The sequence below is a fragment of the Odocoileus virginianus genome, chromosome 12, assembly GCF_023699985.2.
Source record: "Odocoileus virginianus isolate 20LAN1187 ecotype Illinois chromosome 12, Ovbor_1.2, whole genome shotgun sequence".
Lineage (NCBI taxonomy): Eukaryota > Metazoa > Chordata > Mammalia > Artiodactyla > Cervidae > Odocoileus > Odocoileus virginianus.
In genome coordinates, this window is record NC_069685.1 from 65,265,777 (window position 1) to 65,287,727 (window position 21,951).

Here is a 21,951-nt window from a genome sequence, read left to right on the forward strand (position 1 = left end):
TGGGCTGGGAGCCAGTGTCCCTTCTGAGCACGAGAGGGGTCCAGAAAGGGCAAGTCCAGAGGTGTCCGGCTCGGAGCTCTCTGCCCTCCAGGGACAACAGAGGCCTAGGCCCTCCTCTCCACTGTGGTGATGGGGGCAGAATGACCATCCCCTGCTTCCTTAGCGGGTGCTGGAACCACCTGTGGGCCTAGGAGGCTAAACAGAATCTGGATGTCATAGTGGGCACAAGTCTGAAGGGCACCTCAGAAGCAGAGCTGACGTGTGACAGATTGTGGTAACTTGGTAGAAAGTTCTGAGTCCCAGTTCCTTTGCTGGAACTGGGGGCTTCCCTGGAGGCTCAGACGGTAAAAAGAGTCTGCCTGCCCACAGGAGACCCGGGTTCGATCCCTGGGTGGGGAAGATCCCCTGGAGAAGGAAATGGCAACCAACTCCAGCATTCTTGCCTGGAAAACCCCACGGACAGAGGAGCCTGGCGGGCTACAGTCCATGGGGTCGCAAAGAGTTGGGAAACGACTGAGCAACTTCACGTCTCCTTTGCTGGACAAGACCCTTTAGCTCTGGGTGGCTTTCCTTCCTTCTGCACCCAAGTCAGGGTCCGGTCCGGGCTGCCAGGAGCGCGCTGCTTCCAGCGGGAACGGGCTTGTGACAGACTTCGGCCACAGCAAAGCTGGGGCCCCGCCCTGAGAAACACCCAGTGTGCTGGCTGCGGCTGGCAGCACCGGGCTTGCTGCTCTCGAAGGGCGTCTCAAGTGTGGGCTGCCAACCAGGGCAGACGCCAGGCTGGCTCTGAGAAAGCCGGGGTCTCCTGACCCCACGACAGGCACCGGGGGCAGCGCGGGTGTTTCTGAGCCCTTTGGGGATGGCTGCCCCGGGGCCTCCCTCTCTGCTCACGAGCCGCCCCTCGCCCCCCAGGCCTGCAGGGACTTCCTGGAGCTAGCGGAGACGCACAGCCGGAAATGGCAGCGCGCCCTGCAGTATGAGCAGGAGCAGCGCGTCCACCTGGAGGAGACCATTGAGCAGCTGGCCAAGCAGCACAACAGCCTCGAGCGCGCCTTCCGCAGCGCCCCGGGCCGGGCCGCCAACCCCAGCAAGAGCTTCAGCGAGGGTGAGCGGGCGCCCGTCCACCCGCCCAGCACCCGCGGCGCCCCCTCCGCCGGCTGGGTCCGCTCCCGCGGCCCCCGCGGACATGCGCCCCTGCTGCCCGCCCCTGCGCCCCGGCACCCCCGTGACAGGCACAGGCTCCAGAGGAGCCCCGTGGCTGCCCTTCCCGGGCGCCAGGTGCCGCTCACCTAACCTGGGGCTCGGAGGTCACAGGCGCCCCGGGAAAGGGAAGCTGGGCCACTCAGTCCAGGGAGAGCGGGGGAAGCTTCCGGAAAGAGGGAGGCTCCCTGAGCAGAAGGCTGAGGGGAAAGCGCGTTCCGGGGAAGGGAGCAGGGCAGCTCGGGTGGGTGATGCGGGCTCGGGACTGCCCCGGGGGCGGGGGGCGGGGGCAGGCGAGACTGCTGACGGAGGTGGCGACGGTGTGTGCCCCTAGGAAGCCTCTTAACCAGCAGAGGCGAGGACAGCGAGGAGGATGAGAACACCGAGTACTTCGACGCCATGGAAGACTCGGCGTCCTTCATCACCGTGATCACCGAGCCCAGCGAGGACAGGTGGGCGCGGCGGCGGCGCCTCCTCCTCGGCCGCCTCGGGCTCTGCACCCGGGTTCTCTTTTCAGGCTTGCTCCAGGCGCTGGTCTTGCTGAGGCTAGGTTCCGTGCCTTCTTGAATCAAAAATGCCCAGACGACGTCTGTACGGGGATTCCACTTTAAACGGAGAGCAGGGCGCTGCCCGCCGCAGAGCTGCAGGGTCCCGGGCTCTCTGTCAGCATTCCAGAGCAGACCAGAGACAGGAAGCCTCTCATTCTCCATCTCGAAGCTTTTGTTTCATTTCTCGTAAAAGCTAGCTCTTTTAGGATCTTTCTGAATACACATTAGTAGTAGCCGGGACAGCTGACGGCCAGGCTGCCAGTCCCTGGGGCCCCCAGGACGCGCCCAGGCCTGCGGCCTGAGCTGGCAGGATGTGCTTGGAGGGAGCAGAGTGAGGCGAGGCTGTGGGCAGGGAGCACGGGTTCCACAGGGTTAGGGCACAGGCCTTGCCAGGGTGCCTTAGGTCCTGATACCGAAGGGGTCAGAGGGCCAGGGTGGGGGGGCTGTGTTGGCTGGCATGGGGGCCCCGACCTCGACCTGGGGAGGAGCTGCCTCTCCAAGTCCCGGGGACGCCGACAGAACTGCCCGCGGCAGCCATGCGGCCCCCTGCCCACCACATGCTCCCTGCCTGACCCCAGGCGCATCAGGCGTCCTGGCAGCCCCAGACCCACGCCTGTGCCACTGCCCCCACCCCAGGCAGCCATCCCAGGCCCCTCAAAACCCAACCAGGCCAGGAGGGGTGGAATCCTGTGGCGGCTGCTCTGCCTGCGTGGACCAGCGTGGCTCGCTGCCTCCCTGCCCTGGGCTCTTCCAGGGAGAGGCCTGGTTGCCGTCCTCTTACCCGAGGGAATCTGGTGGCTCAACAGTGTATTTCCAACTCATCTTCTGTTTCCCAATAGTATTTGAAACAGTTTTTTTAAAATTCTGACTGCCCAGGGGGCTGGGTAGAAGGGGGTCAGGTCCCCAGGAGGCCTCGGGATTTGTAAACAACTTACCTTCTTGTTTGTGTTTCCCACAGAAAAGCTGAGCCAGGGACTACAGGCTCCGTGGAATGGACCGCAGACAACGTGAGTGAGGGGATCCTGGGCGGGGGAGTAGGGAGGCGGCACTTTGACCTCGGGCCCCTGGGGGGTCCTGCACCCTGGGTGCCTTCACCTGAACTCAGGCAGAGCCTGCCCCTTCCGCCAGCAACGGGCTGACAGGCAAACTCTGCTTCTCTGGCAGATGCTAGATGATGCCTCACTTGTGCCCCAGGGGCCTCCCAAAGTCAAGAGGCGTGTCCGCATCCCCGACAAGCCCAACTACAGCCTTAATCTCTGGAGCATCATGAAGAACTGCATCGGCCGGGAGCTCTCCAAGATCCCCATGCCGGTAGGGGCCAGGCAGGGGCCCTAGGGGGGCTGTGCTCACGCCTGGAGGGGAAGCGATGACCCATGGGAAGTGCACGCAGCCCTGGGGTCATTTTCTTAATGGCACACTTGAGCACGTAAGGCAGTATTGAGTCAGTCCACCCGCACTCCTGACGTTCCCCCAGGGTAAAGGTCTCAGACTCTGGGAAGGAGCCTGGGAGGGCTCTGCTGATCAGATGTGGGGCTCACAGACCGCCGCCTGCCCCGGCAGGAGGGGAATGGCAGGGCTGGGCTGGGTGTGGGCCAAGTAGGCCTGCCCGCTCCGAGCTGGGCTGCCCTGGGTCCCCACCACAGCGAGGTCCCCGCACTGCCGACCCCAGCGGCCTCTCCACAGAGGGGAGCCGGGGCTCCAGGTCAGACTTGATGTCACTCTGTGACCCAGGGCAGAAAGCTGCACGACAGCTCAGAACACGAGGTGGACCCATGTCTTCCACTCACTCACTCGCTCGGCCCCTGACTCCTAGGAGTCACTGCCGTGGCGCCTGCATCCTGGGAGGGGAAACTGAAGGTAACCTGACAGGTCTGCCAGGGCCGCAGGGCGGACCGTGGTGAGGACTTGGAGAAAACGGAGGCGGGGCGTGGGGAGGCAGGGCAGCAGGGGGCCTCCCAGTGACGTCCCTGGACTGGAGAGGAGCAAGGCTGTGGGGACGACCCCAGGTCTGTGCTGGGAGTGGTGGACGGCCCATGCAGACCCGGACTGACCCCATGCCCGCTGCAGGTGAACTTCAACGAGCCCCTGTCCATGCTGCAGCGGCTGACGGAGGACCTGGAGTACCACCAGCTGCTGGATAAGGCGGCGCGCTGCTGCAGCGCGGCGGAGCAGATGTGCCTCGTGGCCGCCTTCTCCGTGTCCTCCTACTCCACCACTGTGCACCGCATCGCCAAGCCCTTCAACCCCATGCTGGGTGAGACCTTCGAGCTGGACCGACTCGAGGACATGGGCCTGCGCTCCCTCTGCGAGCAGGTGAGGCCCACGCCGCTCCAGCTGGGCCGGGGGTCAGGGTCAGACCAACGGGACACGGACTGACCCCGGGAGCCATCAGCCTGAGGTCAGGTCAGGCAGCTGGGTCTCCCGTCGGGGGCAGGTCCGGGGTACCCATGAAGCAGGCTTCCAGGGACAGGGGGGCCGCGTGGGAGGAGCACCGGGGGGAGGATGCCCCTTGCGGCCAGGAGCGGTGGGGCAGGGGCCTCTGCAGGGTGCCGTCAGGGAGCCAGGGGGCCTAGAGCGGCTGGGGTCTCCGCTGAGCTGCAGGCCTGCGCCCTGTGGGCTGGGGTCAGCGATGGCGGAGGCTGGGGGTGAGGAGCCCCAGGCCCCACCCTGGCACCCTCGTCTGCAGAAGGGTGGTTGCAGCGGTCCGCACCGCGTGCTGGGGGGACAAGGCAGTCAGAACAGACCGGGTCGGGCTGCCGCTGAGGTCTCCTCAGTGTCGGCCGCTACCGCGGGCCCAGGACGCCAACAGTCTGCGGCCTGGTGGCTGGTTTCCAAGGCGGGCTCGGCCTGCTGCGTGGGCCTGTGGAAAGCCCGACCAGGGGAGGTCAGAGGTCGGGCAGACGCGCCTTCCGGAGGGGTGGTGTGAGGAGGGGGCTGGGGAAGGTGGCGATGACCAGGGTGCCTGAGCTGAACAGAGCTGATCCGAACCCACGATGAACCAGGAGGTGCTTGCGCTGAGGGGTCTCGGGCCAGGGCGGGGATAGATACTGTGTGAGTGGATGGTTCTGGCTCTTTTAGGAAGGGGGTGGTCTGGGAGCAGCTTGGCTGATAGACTGGGGGAGAGACAGCCGCTGAGGGCAGAGAGAGGGGAGCGGGCGGCAGGAGGCCTCTGGTTTTTCTCTGTGTGGAGGCATCACTGGAGGAGAGGAGGCCGTTTTATGGGGAACCCCCACCCCGCACTGCCATGGGGAGAGTGCAGCGGGTAAGGCTGGAGCAGGCGAGCTGGAGGCAGGGCGGGTTCTGGATGCCGTTTTAAAGAACAGCCAGAAAAAAAATAAAGAACAGCCAGGATTTGCTAAGGATTAGAGGAGTGTGAGAAGAGGGGCCAGGCATTTGGCGTGAGCGCCGGACGGACGGGACCATCTGCCCGAGGAGGAGGCTGAGCAGAGCTCCAGGGCGCGGGGTCACGTCCTGAGTTTGTGGGGGTGGGCTTCAGAGGGGGCCCTGGCAGCTCACTCGTCACCCAGGGGCGGCTGGCAGGTCTGGGCTGTGGAAGGAAGGGGGTGCCGCTGTGGGGAGTGTTAGGAGCTTCTGGGGGAGGGCTGAGCCCACAGCTGCCGCTCCAGGTGGCCGCAAGGAGGGGCTTCACCCCAACCCTGAGATCAGGAGCCACAGAGACGAGAAGGACCGGGTGCGGAAACGCTGATGCGGTGGATGTGGTGTCCTCATCAAGACATGCTCAGGGTGCCTGGTGGAGGAGAGGACGGGTGGAGGTGCCCAGTGGGCTGAGCAGGTGGCACCACCATCGGGCTGGGCAGGATCCAGGCTGGCTGGGGGCGGCCTCGACGCAGCGCAGCAGACGAGGCCTCTGCGGGCCAGGTGCAGCGTGACTGGAGAGTGGCCCGCAGGCCCCCTAGAGCCCGTCACGCTCACTTATTCACCCCATTGCCACCCCGCCCCACAGCCCAAGTCAGGTTAAGGTGTAGAGACCCCCAGGCCCCTGGCTCAGGCCCGCAGGGGTGGGGCGCCCGCCCTGCCTCCACCCACCCAGGCTGCCCCACTGCCACGCCCTTGCTGTGCGGCTCTCCTTTCTGGGGGTCCAGGGCCCCCTGTGCATCTGTGACTCCCACGGCCATACAGCCATTCACACTGGGCATGGGGCGCTGCCCCCAGCTGTCTGGGGAGGGGCCTGGGCCAGGTCCACAGATGCTCAAGACCCGTGGGCCTGGTCTCAGGTGAGCCACCACCCGCCGTCCGCTGCGCACTACGTCTTCTCCAGGCACGGCTGGAGCCTCTGGCAGGAGATCACTATCGCCAGCAAGTTCCGGGGGAAATACCTCTCCATCATGCCACTAGGTGAGCAGGGGCAGAAGATGCGCTGGGGGAGGGGGAGGGTGGGCAGAGCCTGGGGCCTCCAAGGGTAACGCGAGCCCCCACACAGCCCTCCTGGATCCCCCCCTGGCCTGCGCCCTGTCCCCAGCCTGTACAAATACTGCTTCTGGTCCTCAGGACCCCAGGATCATGGGTGGGTGGGGCAGGTTGGCTGGGACCCAGCATGGCAGGCTATGACCTCTGACCCTGTGTCTGGGTTCCAGGTGCTATCCACTTAGAATTCCAGGCCAGTGGGAATCACTACGTGTGGAGGAAAAGCACCTCGACTGTGCATAACATCATCGTGGGCAAGCTCTGGATTGACCAGGTCAGGGGGTGCCCCAGGGGAGGAGCCACTGGCCCAGGCAGGTGTCAGCCACTGACCACCCCCTCCGTCTCCAGACAGGGGACATTGAGATTGTGAACCACAAGACACAGGACCGGTGTCAGCTCAAGTTCCTGCCCTACAGCTATTTCTCCAAAGAGGTGGCCCGGAAGGTAAGCACGGCCACCTCTCCGAGTCTTGGGGGACCCCGGAGCAGGGCACATGCCCACACTGGCCCTGCCGATGCCCACAGGTGACAGGAGTGGTGAGTGACAGCCAGGGCAAGGCCCACTATGTGCTGTCAGGCTCCTGGGACGAACAGATGGAGTGTGCTAAGATCGTGCAGAGCAGCCCCAGCAGCCCCAGCTCAGACGGGAAGCAGAAAACCGTGTACCAGACGCTGCCGGCCAAGCTGCTGTGGAAGAAGTACCCACTGCCGTGAGTGGGGCTGCGGGCGAAGAGCGGGCGGGAGAGGGGGAGCACGAGGAGGCGAGCGGGCCGCGGACAGGAAGCACGCAGCAGTGCGGGGAGGGCTCTGTCCCCGTGTGAGGGGCAGACACCTAGCTGGAGTCAGGCGTGACACAGTCTGTGACAGGCAGCAGCTGGTCCTACACAGAGACTGAACAGTCTGATCCAACAGGTCCCCACAGTCCAAGGCACGAACACAAACATGAAAGGAAGTGCAGGAAACAGGAAACTATAAAAGCTGGCACAGCTGATTCCAAAGAGAAGCAAACAAATTCTACAAAAGAAAAATAAAGTTAACTGAAATTGAGAACTCCACAGAAAGGTTTAATAGAATGAACCCACTGACTGGCTACAGGTCAGAATAAATAATCAAAATCTTCAGATAAGGAGAGAAACCCTGAAAAAGACAAGAAGCTAGAGTGAGAAGGCTGGCCACCTGGGGACCCAGAGTGAGTCCCGGGAGCAGCCCCACGGACACCCCTGGGGCCTGGAGTGTGCAGTGCATGTCGAGTTTGAGAGCAGGGTCCAGCAGGCAGGCCAGAGTCCAGAAGAAAGAGACCAGCAGAGGAGAAAGCAGCAGAGAATTTTCCACATCTAAATCTATACAATGAAATGTTGAAACCAGATCAGAGAAAATATTAAGTAGCTAGATTTTTGAAAGACTTTACTTTTCAAGGAACAAGACAGACAGACATCTCCTCATTGGCAATGTCACAGAAACTTGAAAAAAGTCAAATGAAATCTTCCATGTGCACAAAGACTCACTGCCACATTAGAATTAGTTGCACACAGGGCAAGAATATCTTTACACACTGAAGTTGAAACAGGCATTTTCAAACAACTCCTTTTGCCACCAGCAGACCTGTACTAAAGGACAGAACTCCCAGATGGAAAAACCAAGATGTGTGAAATGAGGAACAAAACCTACATGAACAGTGAAGAAATAAGAACCTCTTATGAAGTTCAAAATCTAAACATTAAACACAGCTGCACTCCTCAGTCCATGAAATTCTCCAGGTCAGAATACTGGAGTGAGTAGCTGTTCCCTTCTCCAGGAGAATCTGCCCAACCCAGCGATCGAACCCAGGTCTTTCTCATTGCAGGCAAATTCTTTACCCTCTGAGCCACCGGGGAAGCCCCAGAAAGGATTAACTGGAAGGAAAATTTTCAAAGGCCTTTCTGCTACCCAAGAGGAGGTTCAAGATGCACACTAACTTCTGACTATGTCAACTATGTATATTGTAATTCCTAGATTAACCACAAAATTAATGCTTACTTGAGATCCCAAAAGGAAAGGAAGAAAAAGAAAAATAGGAGAGAGAAATAGTTGAAAGAAATAATGGAGATAAATTTCCCTGTATAAAAATGAAGACATGAAAGATCTTGTGTTTAAAGGGCCCATTAGCATTCCAGAAACAAAAAATAAAGAAAAACTTCTGCCTAGATCACACTATACTGAAAACTAATACCAAGGAGAAAATTCTAATAGCTTCCCAATAGAAAAGATTTCAGTAGAGAATGAAAAATCAAATTGACATCAGATTTTTTTAACAGCTAATGTTGGAGTAATATTTTCAAAGTAATGATGGGAATGAAATTAGAAGGTAAAAGTTTTTGTCCAGTCGAGCTATCATTCAAATATGAGGCTGTGATTTTAAAAAAAAAAAATTCTCAGGTGAACAGCCCCAAAAGTTCTGGCACACAAAAACCCACAAAGAAAACCGTATTGGACATTAACTTTAAAAGGGGGAGGGAAAAATCCAGAAGGTGCTATAGTACATTACATGAAATAAAAGATTGTGTATGTGGAAGTAATTACATTAAGACCAAAGAAAAAAAGAGAAAACATTCCCACAATAATCCAGAATTAAAGAGTGTAGATGATGTTAACACGATGGGCTTTGGGGAGACAAAGGACACCAAGGGATGTGAAGGCAGAGACCGATAGAAGATTTTTAAATCACTTAAAATATTTTTTTAAAAAGAAAGGCAAATAAAAACAGTTAACAGAGAAAGCATAATATATAGATGAAATACTAGTTACAAAGCAAAATACTGAATTTTTAAAAATCCAGATGCATGCACCTTCTAAGAAAGGTCCAAAGTATGAAGATGGGCAAAGACTGAAAGTAAAAGATAAACATATCATGAAAACACTAACCAAAAAAACTATAACAGCTATGTTATTATCAAGTAAAAACAGGCAAAAGCATTATCAGGAATGGAAGAGTTGCTACATGATAAAAGACTGAGTTCTTTGAGAAGATATAAACAGCATGCATGATGCAGACAGTAGGCATGTGGTGAAAGGGCCTCAAAAATACACAAAGTACATACTGACAGGAAAGGGGGAAGTGGATCACCCGCCACCACAATGGAGACAGATTTCAATACACTCCTCTCACTTGTTGAGAGTTAGATGGGGGAACAAAACCCAGCAAAATGGAGAGCAAAAAGCCACAGGATATACATATAGTTATGGCTGCAAGAGACAACATGCTTCTTCTCAAACATACACAGAATTTATGCAAAAATCAATTGTGCACTAAACCCAAAAGAAAGCCTCAACAAATGTACAGAAGGTGGCACACAATCTATGATAAGACAAATAAAAAGTTACACACAATACGTCAAAAAGTCCCCCACTTATTTGGGAAAAAAAATTAAGTTGCTAAGTAAGTCATGGGGAAAATAATAAATTAGAATGGGAAGTTTTAAATGTTTCTGAGAAAAAAAAAAACAAAGCTGGCTGGATGTACCAAAGGCAGTGCTTCAAAGGAAATTTTTGCCTTAAATAGGTATATAAGCTTATAAAGTCTCTTTCATTCTAAGAAATTAGGGAAAGTTCAACATACACACTGGAAGAAAAAAGAAAATATAGTAGAAGTAAAATAAAGTTTAAAAAGTAGATCTTTGAGGGAAAAAACAGAAAACTACTGGCAAGACTGATCAAGAGAATATAGAAATATGTATTATTAATGTTTCATTATGTTTATTATATTTAAAGTATAGAGAGATCATTAAAATTCAGACTGGAAAGACAAATTTTTAGAAAATATATTTTTTCTAAATACAGTTTTTCTTGTAGAACTGAGTCTAGAAATAAAAAAGCATGAACAGTCCTACAATTAAAGATACTGAAGCTGTGGTTAAAAAATTCCTACAGGGCAAACACAAAGCCCGAGTCACTTGGTGAATTCTACCAAGTTTTCAAGAAATAAATAAATATCCCAATTTTACACAAAATCTTCCAGACCATAGAAAAAAGAAGAAATATTATATTATACTGTGAGGCAAATATAAGATAGCTGGTACCAAATTAGGATAAAAGAGCAGTAGGAACACAATAATAAACCCTTTTTCACTCATGGATAAGCACAATCCCAAAATGACACATCAGAAAATCCAACAGTATTAAAAACAACAAAACAAAAACATTCTGCAATCATATTTTGAGTTTATCCTGGGTACACAAGGATGATTTTATACTAGAAAACCCATAAATCAATTTGTTACATTAACTAATCTAAACAGATACAGAAAAAGCATCTTATGTGCCTCAACGTAAGATTAACATGCAAAAGTCAGTTGCATTTCTACACACTAAAAGAAAAAAACCAGAAAGTACAGTTTAAGAGAAGACGCCAATTATCATATCAAAGAATATCAAGGACCCTGTGGTAAATCTTCCAATATATGCAAGACCTCTACAGAGAAAAGCATAAAACTCTGTTGAGATATCAAGAAAGAGCTTAATGAATGGAGAAAGATACCATGTTCACGGGTAGAAAGACTATTGATAAAAATATCATGATCTAAAGAGTCAGTAAATCAAACAAAATCCCAATAGTGATTTTCCCGGTGGCTCAGTGGTAAAGAACCCACATGCCAATGCAGGAGACATGAGAGACATGGGTTCAATCCCTGACTTGGGAAGATACCCTGGAGGAGGGCATGGCCACCTCACTATCCTTGCCTGGAGAATCCCAGGGACAGAGAGCCTAGCAGGCTACAGTCCACACCATCACAAAGAGTCGGATACAACTTAAGTGACTTAGCATACACAGAGTCAGCAAATAAGCAAAATCCCAATACTAAACTATTCATGGAACTTGATATTATGATTTTCAAATTTATATTAAAGAATAAAGGGCCAGGATATTTCTAAAGAAAAACAGAAAAAAGAGGACTTGTCCTACTAGACCCCAGGACTTATTCTGAAGCTGTAGTTTAACAGAGTAGTGAGCCTGGAAACAGCACCCTGGACATGTATATAGCTTGGCTCCATAACAAAGGTGGCATTATCCTACCCATGGAAAGATGGCACCATCCACTAAAAGGATCTAGAGAAAATGGTTATCCGTACAGAAAAGGAGTAAGTGACTCTCTCCCTCACATTGTTAACAAAAATCAGCTCCAAATAAAGGACTTAGAATCTAAGTATTAAGTCTGACTTACTGTTAAACAGTAAGTTAAACTCTAAGTAGAAAAGACAGATGAGTATCTTCTAAAACTTAAGGAACTACATATTAAGTAAGACAATAACAGTGTGAATTAAACTTGTTCATTAAAAGAAATTTTGCTCATTAAAAGATGATTTAAAGAAAGTGAAAAGACAATAAACTTGGAGAAAGTAATCACAATATATACACCTGACAATTCGTATTAAGAATACGTATGTATTCTACTACAATTAAAAATAATAATTTAAAAAAGAATACATAAAGATGATCTAGCTAGGGCTTCCCTGGTGAGTCAGTGGTAAAGAATCCTCCTACCGATGCAGGAGACATGGGTCCAATCCCTGGTCTGGGAAGATCCCGGACATGCAACTAGGTCCGTGCACGACAACTCCTGAGCCCGTGCTCCCGCACCCAGGAACGGCGGCCGCTGCAGCCCTCGCATCCTGGAGACTGCTCCAGAGCCAGAGAAACCGACGCAGCGAGAGGCACCGCGCCTGGAGAGCGGCCCCTGCTTACCGCACCGAGAGCGACCAAGACCCAGCACAGCCAAAAGTAAACAATAAAAAGCTTAAAAACCTCTAATAAAGCAAAAAAATGTGCAAGGAAAGTGCAAGGGTCATTAGCAAGAATTTCGCAGAAAAAGAAACATGGCCAGTCATCATATGAATATTATCAACATCATTAGTAATCAGGGAAATGCAAATCGAAACCATATGAGATGTGCAGTTTTACCATCGTTTGATTTGAAAAAAATGAAAAGTCTGGTGATGTCAAGTGTTGAAGATATGGATCCACAGTATCTCATACATCACTGGTGGGAGTGTGAGCTGGTAGGACCATGATGGAAAGCAGTGTGACCTTACCTCCTAAAGAAGGACATCACAAACTCTGCAGCCCAGAAATCCTACTTTGGGTACTCAAGAGAATTCCTGTAAGTGTATAACAAGAAACATGCGTAAGATTACTACAAAGCAAAAACTTGGAAACAAATGAAACAACCCAAATTTACCTGATGAGTAACCAGTATATTCACATAGTGCAGTATTTACAGTAGATGAAACAAATGAACAGCAACATACGATATAGTTAAATCTTAGTAATAGAACATTAAGTCTAAAAAAGCAAGTCCCAGAAAGTTATATATATCATGACATTCTTTTTATACTTAAAAACAAGTAACTAAAATACATACAGAGACATACATACACACGTAAGGCTACACAAAGATGCAATAAAATTGTACTAAAAGAAAAGCAAAGTACTGATAAACCCAGGAGACCTGCCAGTGGCTACCAGAGAAGGGAGTGGACTGGTGAGTCATCCTTATGGTTACATGTAGATCTTGTAGGATTCTACTTTTTGGTTAGGTGGGAAGGTTGCATTAATACAAGCAGGCCATGTAAGGGCCAATGTATGAAGTATCAGGACTAATCCAAAACGCCTGAGGTCCAAAAAAGCAGCAATACATGCTACTGCTTTTAAGGCTTCAAAAAAGCAGCATGGGACATGCTTTCACACACACATTAAAGGAGGTGTGACATTATAAAACACTTCAGGCAGATAACATGAAAAATCAGATGAAATGGGCAAGTTCCCAGAGAAGTGTAAGGTAGCAAAGCAGATGCAGGTCGGTGGAGCCTGGAAAACGCAGGAAGGAAAGGGTGAGGTGGCCGCCAGGCTGCGTTTGGGAGTTCAGCGGGTGGACGCACAGGAGGGGAAGCCGCGGTGGCCGAGTGTGTCCTGACTGCTCATCCCGTGGGACCGCGCAGGGACAACGCGGAGAACATGTACTACTTCTCCGAACTGGCCCTGACTCTCAACGAGCACGAGGAGGGGGTGGCGCCCACAGACAGCCGCCTGCGGCCGGACCAGCGGCTCATGGAGAAGGGCCACTGGGACGAGGCCAACACGGAGAAGCAGCGGCTGGAGGAGAAGCAGCGCGTCAACCGGCGCCGGCGGCTGGAGGCCTGCAGCCGCGGCTGCGGGGTGGACGAAGGTGAGCCGCGGGGAGAGCGGCCGGCGGGAGAGGCCAGGGGTCTCCCAGGGGCTGGGAGGAGCTGGGGGCAGGAAGGGGTGTGGGAGAGGCGGGGGCATCCCAGCAGCGGGGAGGGGGACAGGGAGTGGCTCCCGGGTGCACGCGGCACCCACCCCTGCCCCCCGCCGTGCCGCCCAGCAGAGAAGGAGGCCGAAGTGTATGTGCCGCTGTGGTTCGAGAAGAAGCTGGACCCGCTGACCGGGGAGATGGCCTGCGTGTACAAGGGAGGCTACTGGGAGGCCAAGGAAAAGCAGGACTGGCACATGTGCCCCAACATCTTCTGAGCACCACCCCCTCCTGCAAATACAGGCGCCTGCACAGCCTGCTCCACCTCCTGTTTAATGCACTCAATTTAGTACTCAGTGGCCCTCCCATCCCACCTTTCCCTTCTGTTTTTTAATAACACTTTTTTGGGGCTCTCACCTTGGAAGGAGGAAGTGCTGACCCGGGTTCTCTCAAGCCCCCAGGTGCCCCGGGTCGCCCACCCCCCTTCATCACTGACTGGGGCCCCCAGCTCCAGTTTCCACAACTCAGGCAGGCTGGTCCAGGCCCTGGGCTGCCTCAGTCGCCAGCCCCCCAGGGAGGAACCGGCCCCTCCCAGGGAGCCACTTCCGAGTTTTTTAGAAAAAGTTCTCTCCCATTTCTTTTCAGCCGAGATGTTTAGTAAATGCTTTCAGTACAGCACTTGGTGGGCAACTTGCTAAGTGTGCTTTCTTGCCACACGAGTGTCCGGGCAAGAGCCCCTTCTCTCTAAGACATCGGGAAGCCACGCCCTTTAGAGTCAGAGGCACCGTGCACCTCAAACAGAAAGGCCCTTTGTCTCCAAGCTGCCGGCCCCCCCGAAGCCCAGGACCCCCGAGAAAGGAACCAGGAGAGCACAAGTCTCTGGAGCTGCAGCCCCACCCACGGTTGAGAAGGGGCCCCGAGGGGCCGCCGTGTGGGTCTGAGGACCACCGCCCCTGTGGAGCCCCGGCCACCTGGGCTGCTCCCCAGCCCCGAGGGGCCCGGCGGGCCTGCAGGTGCTTCCGCCACAGAACCACGCCCAAGTCAGCAATAAGAACCAAGCCTCGGCCCAGCCTGGGCTGGTGGCCTGGGCACCCGAGAACCCAGCGTCCCGCCTCTGGGGTACCCCATCTCAGCACCCCTGAACTCTTTATTTGCCTGATTTATATATATGAGATATAAATATATATAAAATAGCTATTTTGCTTAAATTTCTATGGTATGTAGAAGTGAAAAAATGATGAAGACAGGCTGCTCCTGTCTGAGTTTGGCCTTCCTCTCAGCGATGCCCCATCCTCTCCTCAAACCCCCTCCCAGTGGCTTCTGCCAACCGAGGGGGGTGATGGGACTGGACCCCTGTGGCCACTGTCCCAGCCCCTCAGAACTCCTATTTCAACCTCTCACTTTGGTTTGATCCTGAAAATTCATCACAGGGTTTTACTTTCTACTCCAGCACTGGTTTTGTTTTTATAAAAATACAAAAGTGAAAACACCAACATATAAAATGCCTTAGGGTGCCCACTGGAGGGTGGGCAGGCGGCCCCACACAGACTGTGGCAGAGCTGTTCAATGTTCTTCTTTGCAGAACTGTTTGTGAGTGAGCACCTTCCAACCAGTAATAATAAAACCTTGGATTTGGAGTTTTCCATGGCCCTGTCCCTACATCTGTCCACGACTGGGTGAAACAAGGCCGACACAGGAGAGCGGGGGACAGCCCACAGGTGGCCCAGGGGAGCGCTGGTCTGGATGGGGCAAGGGGGCAGAAGCCCTGGTGGGACAAGGTCTGGGGAGGAAGGCTGCAGAGGGCGGAGGCGGCACCCAGCAGACAGTCACCGTTTGGCCTGGGGCCAAGACAAGGCCCTCACCACTCTCCAAGGGAACACTGGCCCTGGTGAGTTCTAGGGCTGCTCAACAACCATTACCGGGGACACTTTGTTGCCCCAGGTCGACAAGCAACTTGGATCACTAGCTCTTGGGACCCAACCAAGGGTGACTGGTCTGGCCCAGTGAGTGGTGCTCCCACTGCCGGCATTTCCAGGTGAGAGGAGGGAGTCAGGCAGGGTGCCACGAGGGTGAGAACCAGGTGCCAGTCATCTATCACAACACCCCAGTGCTGTGGGATCCAAGACTGGCAACCACACACAGCACCTTCCTTTCTGTCTGTGGGGAGGCAAGCACCAGTGAGTCCTGGCCAAGCTGCAGGAGGGGCAGCTCTCACTGGAGAGAAGGGCAGGGATGAGGCAACCCCAGGATAGCTTGAGCAGGAGGCAGGGGAGGAGGATCTTCTAGGGGAGGGAATGGACTTTAAGAACAGAATCTTCACGTGTCCAAATGTCAACAGCACACAAAAGCTGGTGGTGGTGGTTTAGTCACTCAGTCATGCCTGATTCTTGAGACCCCATGGACTGTAGCCCACCAGGCTCCTCTGTCCACGGGATTCTCCAGGCAAGAATACTGGATGGGCTGCCATCTCCTTCTCCAACATACATAAAAGCTAGCTACACACAAAAAACTGATACTCCAAATTCGTAAGCACATGCCCAAGCTGGTTTTACACAGAAATGCAAGAATGGGGCAAAATCGTTCAGTTTTTAGTTGTCAATCATTCATTATACCGACCAGTTCAAGAAGGACTTCTCCTTCTGGATGGTAGACTAGGTGCCTGGATAATCCTCTGTGGAAAACTAGACATGCTAGGTAAAACTTTAAAACATCTTAAATGCATCTATGAGCTGGAAGAAATATAAGGAATCCTCAGGCCAAGAATTAAGAGGGTGTAGAAATTGGGAGATCATAGCTCTAAAGCCTGCTTCTCAGCCAGTTACTGACGCCACTGAGCCTGTTTTCACGGCTTCAAAGGACCTGCCTGATACAGAGCATCCAGTAGGGGATACTCTTCCTCAAGCTGGGCTTGAGGCTACACTTTCAATATGATGGGGAATCAATACTTTCTGATCAACAAAAGCAAGGAAAATTGCTTGTCTTGAAAGTCAGTTGTAAGCAAAGCAGGAAAAAGAATCTAAGGATGTATAATCAGGAGTAGACTCTCACTTGGCTTCACAGCCCAAATGTTATCAGAATGGTCCAAGAAAACTTCTAGTAGAGAATACAGCATGGTCCCAAACTGGCAATGTCCTCAGTCACACGAGAGAAGCAAATCCTCTCTAGAGGCTCTCTCCTTCATTCCAGGGCTTATGGAACCCCAGACGTACAACTGCAAGGAAAATGAGCAGCTCACAGTATTAACATCTCCAAACACACAGGGAAATACAACCACAAATAGGCATAAGCAATGGCCTACAAAAATAACAGCAGAATCAGACATAACAAAACTCCTCAGTATAGTGAAATTAACAAGACACAATATAAAATAAACATGTTTAATGTATTTCTAGTAACAGGTGGCTTGAAAATGAATTTAAAAGCATTCAAAAATACAAAGAACTTACAAAAATTTTAAAAAATTACTAAAAATAATGAATAATTTTATAGCAGACTACACACAAAGAGAATATTAATGACATGGAAGTGCAATCTGTGGAAACTATCCAGAAAACAACACAGATACACAAAGAGGTGAAAAACATGAGACATGGAGGATAAAGAGAAAATGTCCCATGTATGTCTAATCAAAATGGAACAGAAGCACTCGGTTAACGACTAAAAAGATCAACTTTTTAACAAGAAACACCAATATACAATACAGAGAGTCAATTCCATCAAATCCCAGTCAGAATAAATAAAAAGACATCCATAGCTAAATAAAATATAGTGAAATTGCAAGACCTTTAAAACAAGATTTTAAAAGGACCCAAATCTGGGTGGGGGATACTCTCAACGAGCACTGATCAGAGAGTTTACTTCTTCTGACCACCAAAGAAAGCCAGAAGACAGTGAAGTGACTGCTCCAAAGTAGAGGAGAAAAAGTATTCCCAGTGGAAATATATTTCAGGAACCGAAGAGAAATAAAGACATTAACAAAATATCTTATTAAAGCAATATAAAATGGCTTATAGAGTTAGACTTTGATGAGTTAAGTACTATGTAAAACATATAGAAAAATAGGAATATTACATTTCTAAAATACAGGAAGAACACTGTATGTGGGAAAGAAATTTTCAGTTAATCGAAAGGAAAGAAGAGGAAAAAGAAATGTAGATAGGGTGGAAAAACCATGAATATGGTAAAATTGCAGGATATAAAATTAATACACAGAAATTCCTTGCATTCCTATACACGAACAATGAAAAATAAGAAAGAGAAATTAAGGAAACAATCCAATTCACCATTGCAATGGAAAGAATAAAATACTCAGAAATAAATTTACCTAAAGAAACAAAAGACCTGTATGCAGAAAACTATAAAACACTGATGGAAGAAATCAAAGATGACACAAATATATGGAGAAATATACCATGTTTGTAGATTGGAAGACTCAGTATAGTGAAAATGAGTATACTAGCTAAAGCAATCCAGATATTCAATGCATCCCTATCTAACTACCAATGGCATTTTTCACAGAACTAGAAGAAATAATTTCACAATTTGTATGGAAACACAAAAGACCTTGAATAGCCAAAGTAATCTTGAAGAATGGAACTGGAGGAAACAACCTTCCTGACTTCAGACTATACTACAAAGCTACAGTCATCAGGACAGTATGGTACTGGCACAAAGACAGAAATATAGATCAATGGAACAAAATAGAACGTCTAGAGATAAATCCATGCATCTATGGACACCTTATCTTTGACAAAGGAGGCAAAAATATACAATGGCTAAAAAAGTCTCCTCAACAAGCAGTGCTGGAAAAACTGGTCAACTACACTCAAAAGAATGAAATTAGGATACTTTTTAACACCATACACAAAAATAAACTCAAAATGGATTAAAGACCTAAATACAAGACCCCAGAAACTATAAAACTCTTAAAGGAAAACACAGAACACTCTCCGACATAAGTCACAGCAAGATCCTCTATGACCCACCTCTCAAAGTAGTGGAAATAAAAACAAAAACAAACAAATGCGACCTAATTAAACTTAAAAGCTTCTGTACAATGAAGGAAACTATAAGGTAAAAAGACAGCCTTCAGGATGGGAGAAAATAATATCTCCAAAATATACAAGCAGCTCAATACCAGAAAAGCGAACAACCCAATCAAAAAGTGGACAGACATTTCTCTAAAGAAGACATTCAGATGGCTAATAAACACATGAAAAGATGCTCAACATCACTCATTATTACAGAAATGCAAATCAACATCACAATGAGATATCACCTCATGCTGGTTAGAATGACCATCATCAAAAAGTCTACCAACAATAAATGCTGGAGAGGGGGTGGAGAAAAGGGAACTCTCTTACACTACTGGTGGGCATGCAAACTGGTACAGCCATTATGGAGAACAGTGTGGAGATTCCTTTAAAAACTGGAAATAGAACTGCCATACGACCCACTGTATTTCCTACCCGAGGAAACCAGAAATGAAAGATACACATATACCTCAATGTTCACTGCAGCCCTAGGACGTGGACGCAACCTAGATGTCTGTCAGAAGATGAATGGATAATGAAGTTGTGGTACATATACACAACGGAATATTACTCAGCTATAAAAAGGAATGCACTTGAGTCAGTCCTAACGAGGTGGATAAAACTGGAGCCTATTATACAGAGTGAAGTAAGTCAGAAAGAGAAAGACAAATACTGTATATTAACACATACATATGGAATTTTTAGGAAGACTAACAATGATCCTACATGCATGGCAGCAAAGGAGACACAGAAGTAAAGAACAGACTTCTGGACACAGTGGGAGAAGGTGAGGGTGGGATGATGAAACACTTACACTACCATATGTAAAACAAATGACCAATGCAAGCTGGATGCATAAGGCAGCACGCCCAAAGCCAGGGCTCCAGGTCAGCCTGGAGGGGTAGGGTGGGGAGGAAGGTGGGGGGGATTCAGTATGGGGGAAACACATATACCTGTGGCTGATTCATGTTGATGTATGGCAAAAACCATCACGAGACTGTAATTATCCTCCAATTAAATGTTTAAAATAATTACAAATAAGAAGATGGAGATAAGTGAATAACAAATGCATAATAATTACACAAAATTTAAGTAACTTAAGTGCTCTGGTAAGAACAAAAAATATCAAAATAAAAACAAAATTCAGCTGTATGCTATTTACAAATAAACACCTAAAATGTAACGACAAGGGAGACCTTAAGGCAAAAAATATTAATAGATGTAAACTTTTAGAAAATAAAATACCCACCTTATAATAATAAAAAGTAAAATTCAAAGTTCTAAAACTCATAGGTATCTAATATCTCAAAGTAAAATGGACACAATCAAAAGGAGAACTAGACAAATCACAAAGACTTCAACACAACTCACCCAGTAATGAGGTCTCAGACAAAGATATCAGCACTGGTTCAAAAAACACAATTAACAACTTGGTATAATGGGCACATACAAAGAATTACACATAAATGCAAAATACTTATTTCTGAAATGCACATAGAACATTTATGAATATTAGCCACACACATGGACCAGCTGTAAAGCCTCAGGAAGTTTCAAAGGACTGGTATACAGACCACATTCTCAGATCACAATGAAAACAGTTCAAAATAAATAACAAAAAGATAATTCGAAAAAAGAACCATGTTTGAACATTAAGTAATATACTTTTAAATAACTCATGGATCAAAGAAGAAAATGAAAATCAGAAAATACAATTAGAAATTATAAAATATTATATACCTAAACTTAAAGGACACAGATAAAGCTGTATTTAGAGGGAAATTTGTAGCCTAAGAGCTCAGGTTATAAAAGAACAAAGGCTAAAATATAATGAACTAAACATCCAATTTGAGTAGGAAAATGAACATTAGGATAAATCCAAAGGACAAGTTAGGAAATAAAGATCAGAACTTAATGAAAGAGAAAAAAAAATAATAGAAAGGACCAAGAAAGTTGAAGTTGATTCTTAGAAAAACTAAAACTGACAAAGTTTACTGACAAGGACAATAACGGATGAACCCAAAAAAGAACATCTGGAGTGAAAAGAAGACAGAGAGATGCTACAGATATTTTAAGGGTATTATGAACAATTCTGTAACAGTATCTTTGAAAAGTGAGATAAAATTCTAGAAAAATAAAAACTGACTCAAAAATTAGAAAAACCTAAATAGTGTTATAACCATTTAAAAAAATCAGTTAAAAAAAACTGCCTTACACATTAAACACACAAAACTCCAGACACAGGTGACCAAGGAATAACCAACCTTACAGAAACTATCCCAAGACAGATGTTCCCCAACTCATTTCTTGAGACTAGTAAAATCTGGTCGCCAAAGCCCAACTAGGAAAGAAAAATTACAAACTAGTGTCATTCACAGGCTGGTACAATTCAAAGCAACATATTAACAAATCTAGCATGGGATCACAAAGAGCTGGACATGACTGAGTGACTGAACTGAACTGAGCAATATAAAAAACCTATAATCACTCCAGAAGTGCAAAGTTAGTTTAACCTGTGAAAAATTAACCACATTAAACACTGAATGGTCATCTCCACAGATGCAGAGAACACTTGAGATAAAATTCAACATGCATCCGTGATATTTAAAAGGAAAAAAAAAAAACACTTAAAAATAGTTATAAAAAGAAACTTCCTTAATCTGATTAATGACAAAACTACCAAAAGAGAAAAGGCTTTCTTTGTGAGATAGGAAACAAAAGATAGCCATTTTTATCCTTTACATTCAACACTGTATTGGGAGTCCTAGTCAATACAGTAAGACAAGAAAAATAAAAACATATATATGAGAACTGGCAAAATCATCATTGCTCCCAAATAATGTATCATAGAAAACCCACAAGAATCTAAAGATAAATTAGAATAATCAATATATAAATATCAATTACATTTTTATTCACTAGCAACAAACTACCAGGAAATGAAGTTTTTAAAGTATTTACAATAGCATCAAAAATCATCAGATACCTAGGATACATAGGTACATACACAGTAACAAAAGACATATAAGACTTTTAAAGGGAAAATTACAAAACTTTCTTGAAAGACACTAAAGAAAGATCTACATTAATGGAAATTTATACCATCTTCTTGGTTTGAAAGCGTTACAAAGATATCAATTTTCTCAAACTGATGACATACAATCAATTCCAATGAAACCCCTGTAAGCTTTTTTCATGAACCTTGATAAAATGATTCTAAAACTTATATAGAACTATACAAGACTAAGAAGAGTCAAGACACTCTTGAAGCAGAAAAAGCGGTACAACTAGCTCTATTAGATATCAAAACTTATTGTATAACTATAATAATTAAGTCACTGGCCTAGAGATACTGGCAAAGAGGTACTGGCATAGAGATAAAACAAATGTAAGTGAATAAAAATCCAGAAACAGACTCATACATGAACATTTGATATACAAGAGAGACTGTGCTGTCAATTAACAGAGGAAGGTAAGACTTTTCAATAAGGAGTGTACGGAC

At 48.3% G+C, this 21,951-nt stretch overlaps 1 protein-coding gene across 3 annotated transcripts in view; it reads left to right on the plus strand.

Moving 5' to 3' along the window:
* The window catches only part of OSBP2 (oxysterol binding protein 2), a 119,496-nt gene extending 104,437 nt beyond the window's left edge, over positions 1-15,059 (plus strand). For 2 of the 3 annotated variants that reach the window (XM_070475580.1, XM_070475582.1), the window contains 11 exons: positions 913-1,105; positions 1,535-1,652; positions 2,707-2,755; positions 2,913-3,059; positions 3,816-4,061; positions 5,984-6,104; positions 6,344-6,447; positions 6,522-6,617; positions 6,698-6,882; positions 13,145-13,371; positions 13,549-15,059. In XM_070475580.1, coding sequence (XP_070331681.1) covers positions 913-1,105; positions 1,535-1,652; positions 2,707-2,755; positions 2,913-3,059; positions 3,816-4,061; positions 5,984-6,104; positions 6,344-6,447; positions 6,522-6,617; positions 6,698-6,882; positions 13,145-13,371; positions 13,549-13,694 — 1,632 coding nt within the window. In that variant the 3' untranslated portion in view covers positions 13,695-15,059. The remainder of the gene's footprint in view (positions 1-912; positions 1,106-1,534; positions 1,653-2,706; positions 2,756-2,912; positions 3,060-3,815; positions 4,062-5,983; positions 6,105-6,343; positions 6,448-6,521; positions 6,618-6,697; positions 6,883-13,144; positions 13,372-13,548) is intronic. The other variant, XM_070475581.1, reaches the window with a different exon arrangement.
* The last annotated feature ends 6,892 nt before the right edge of the window (positions 15,060-21,951 follow it).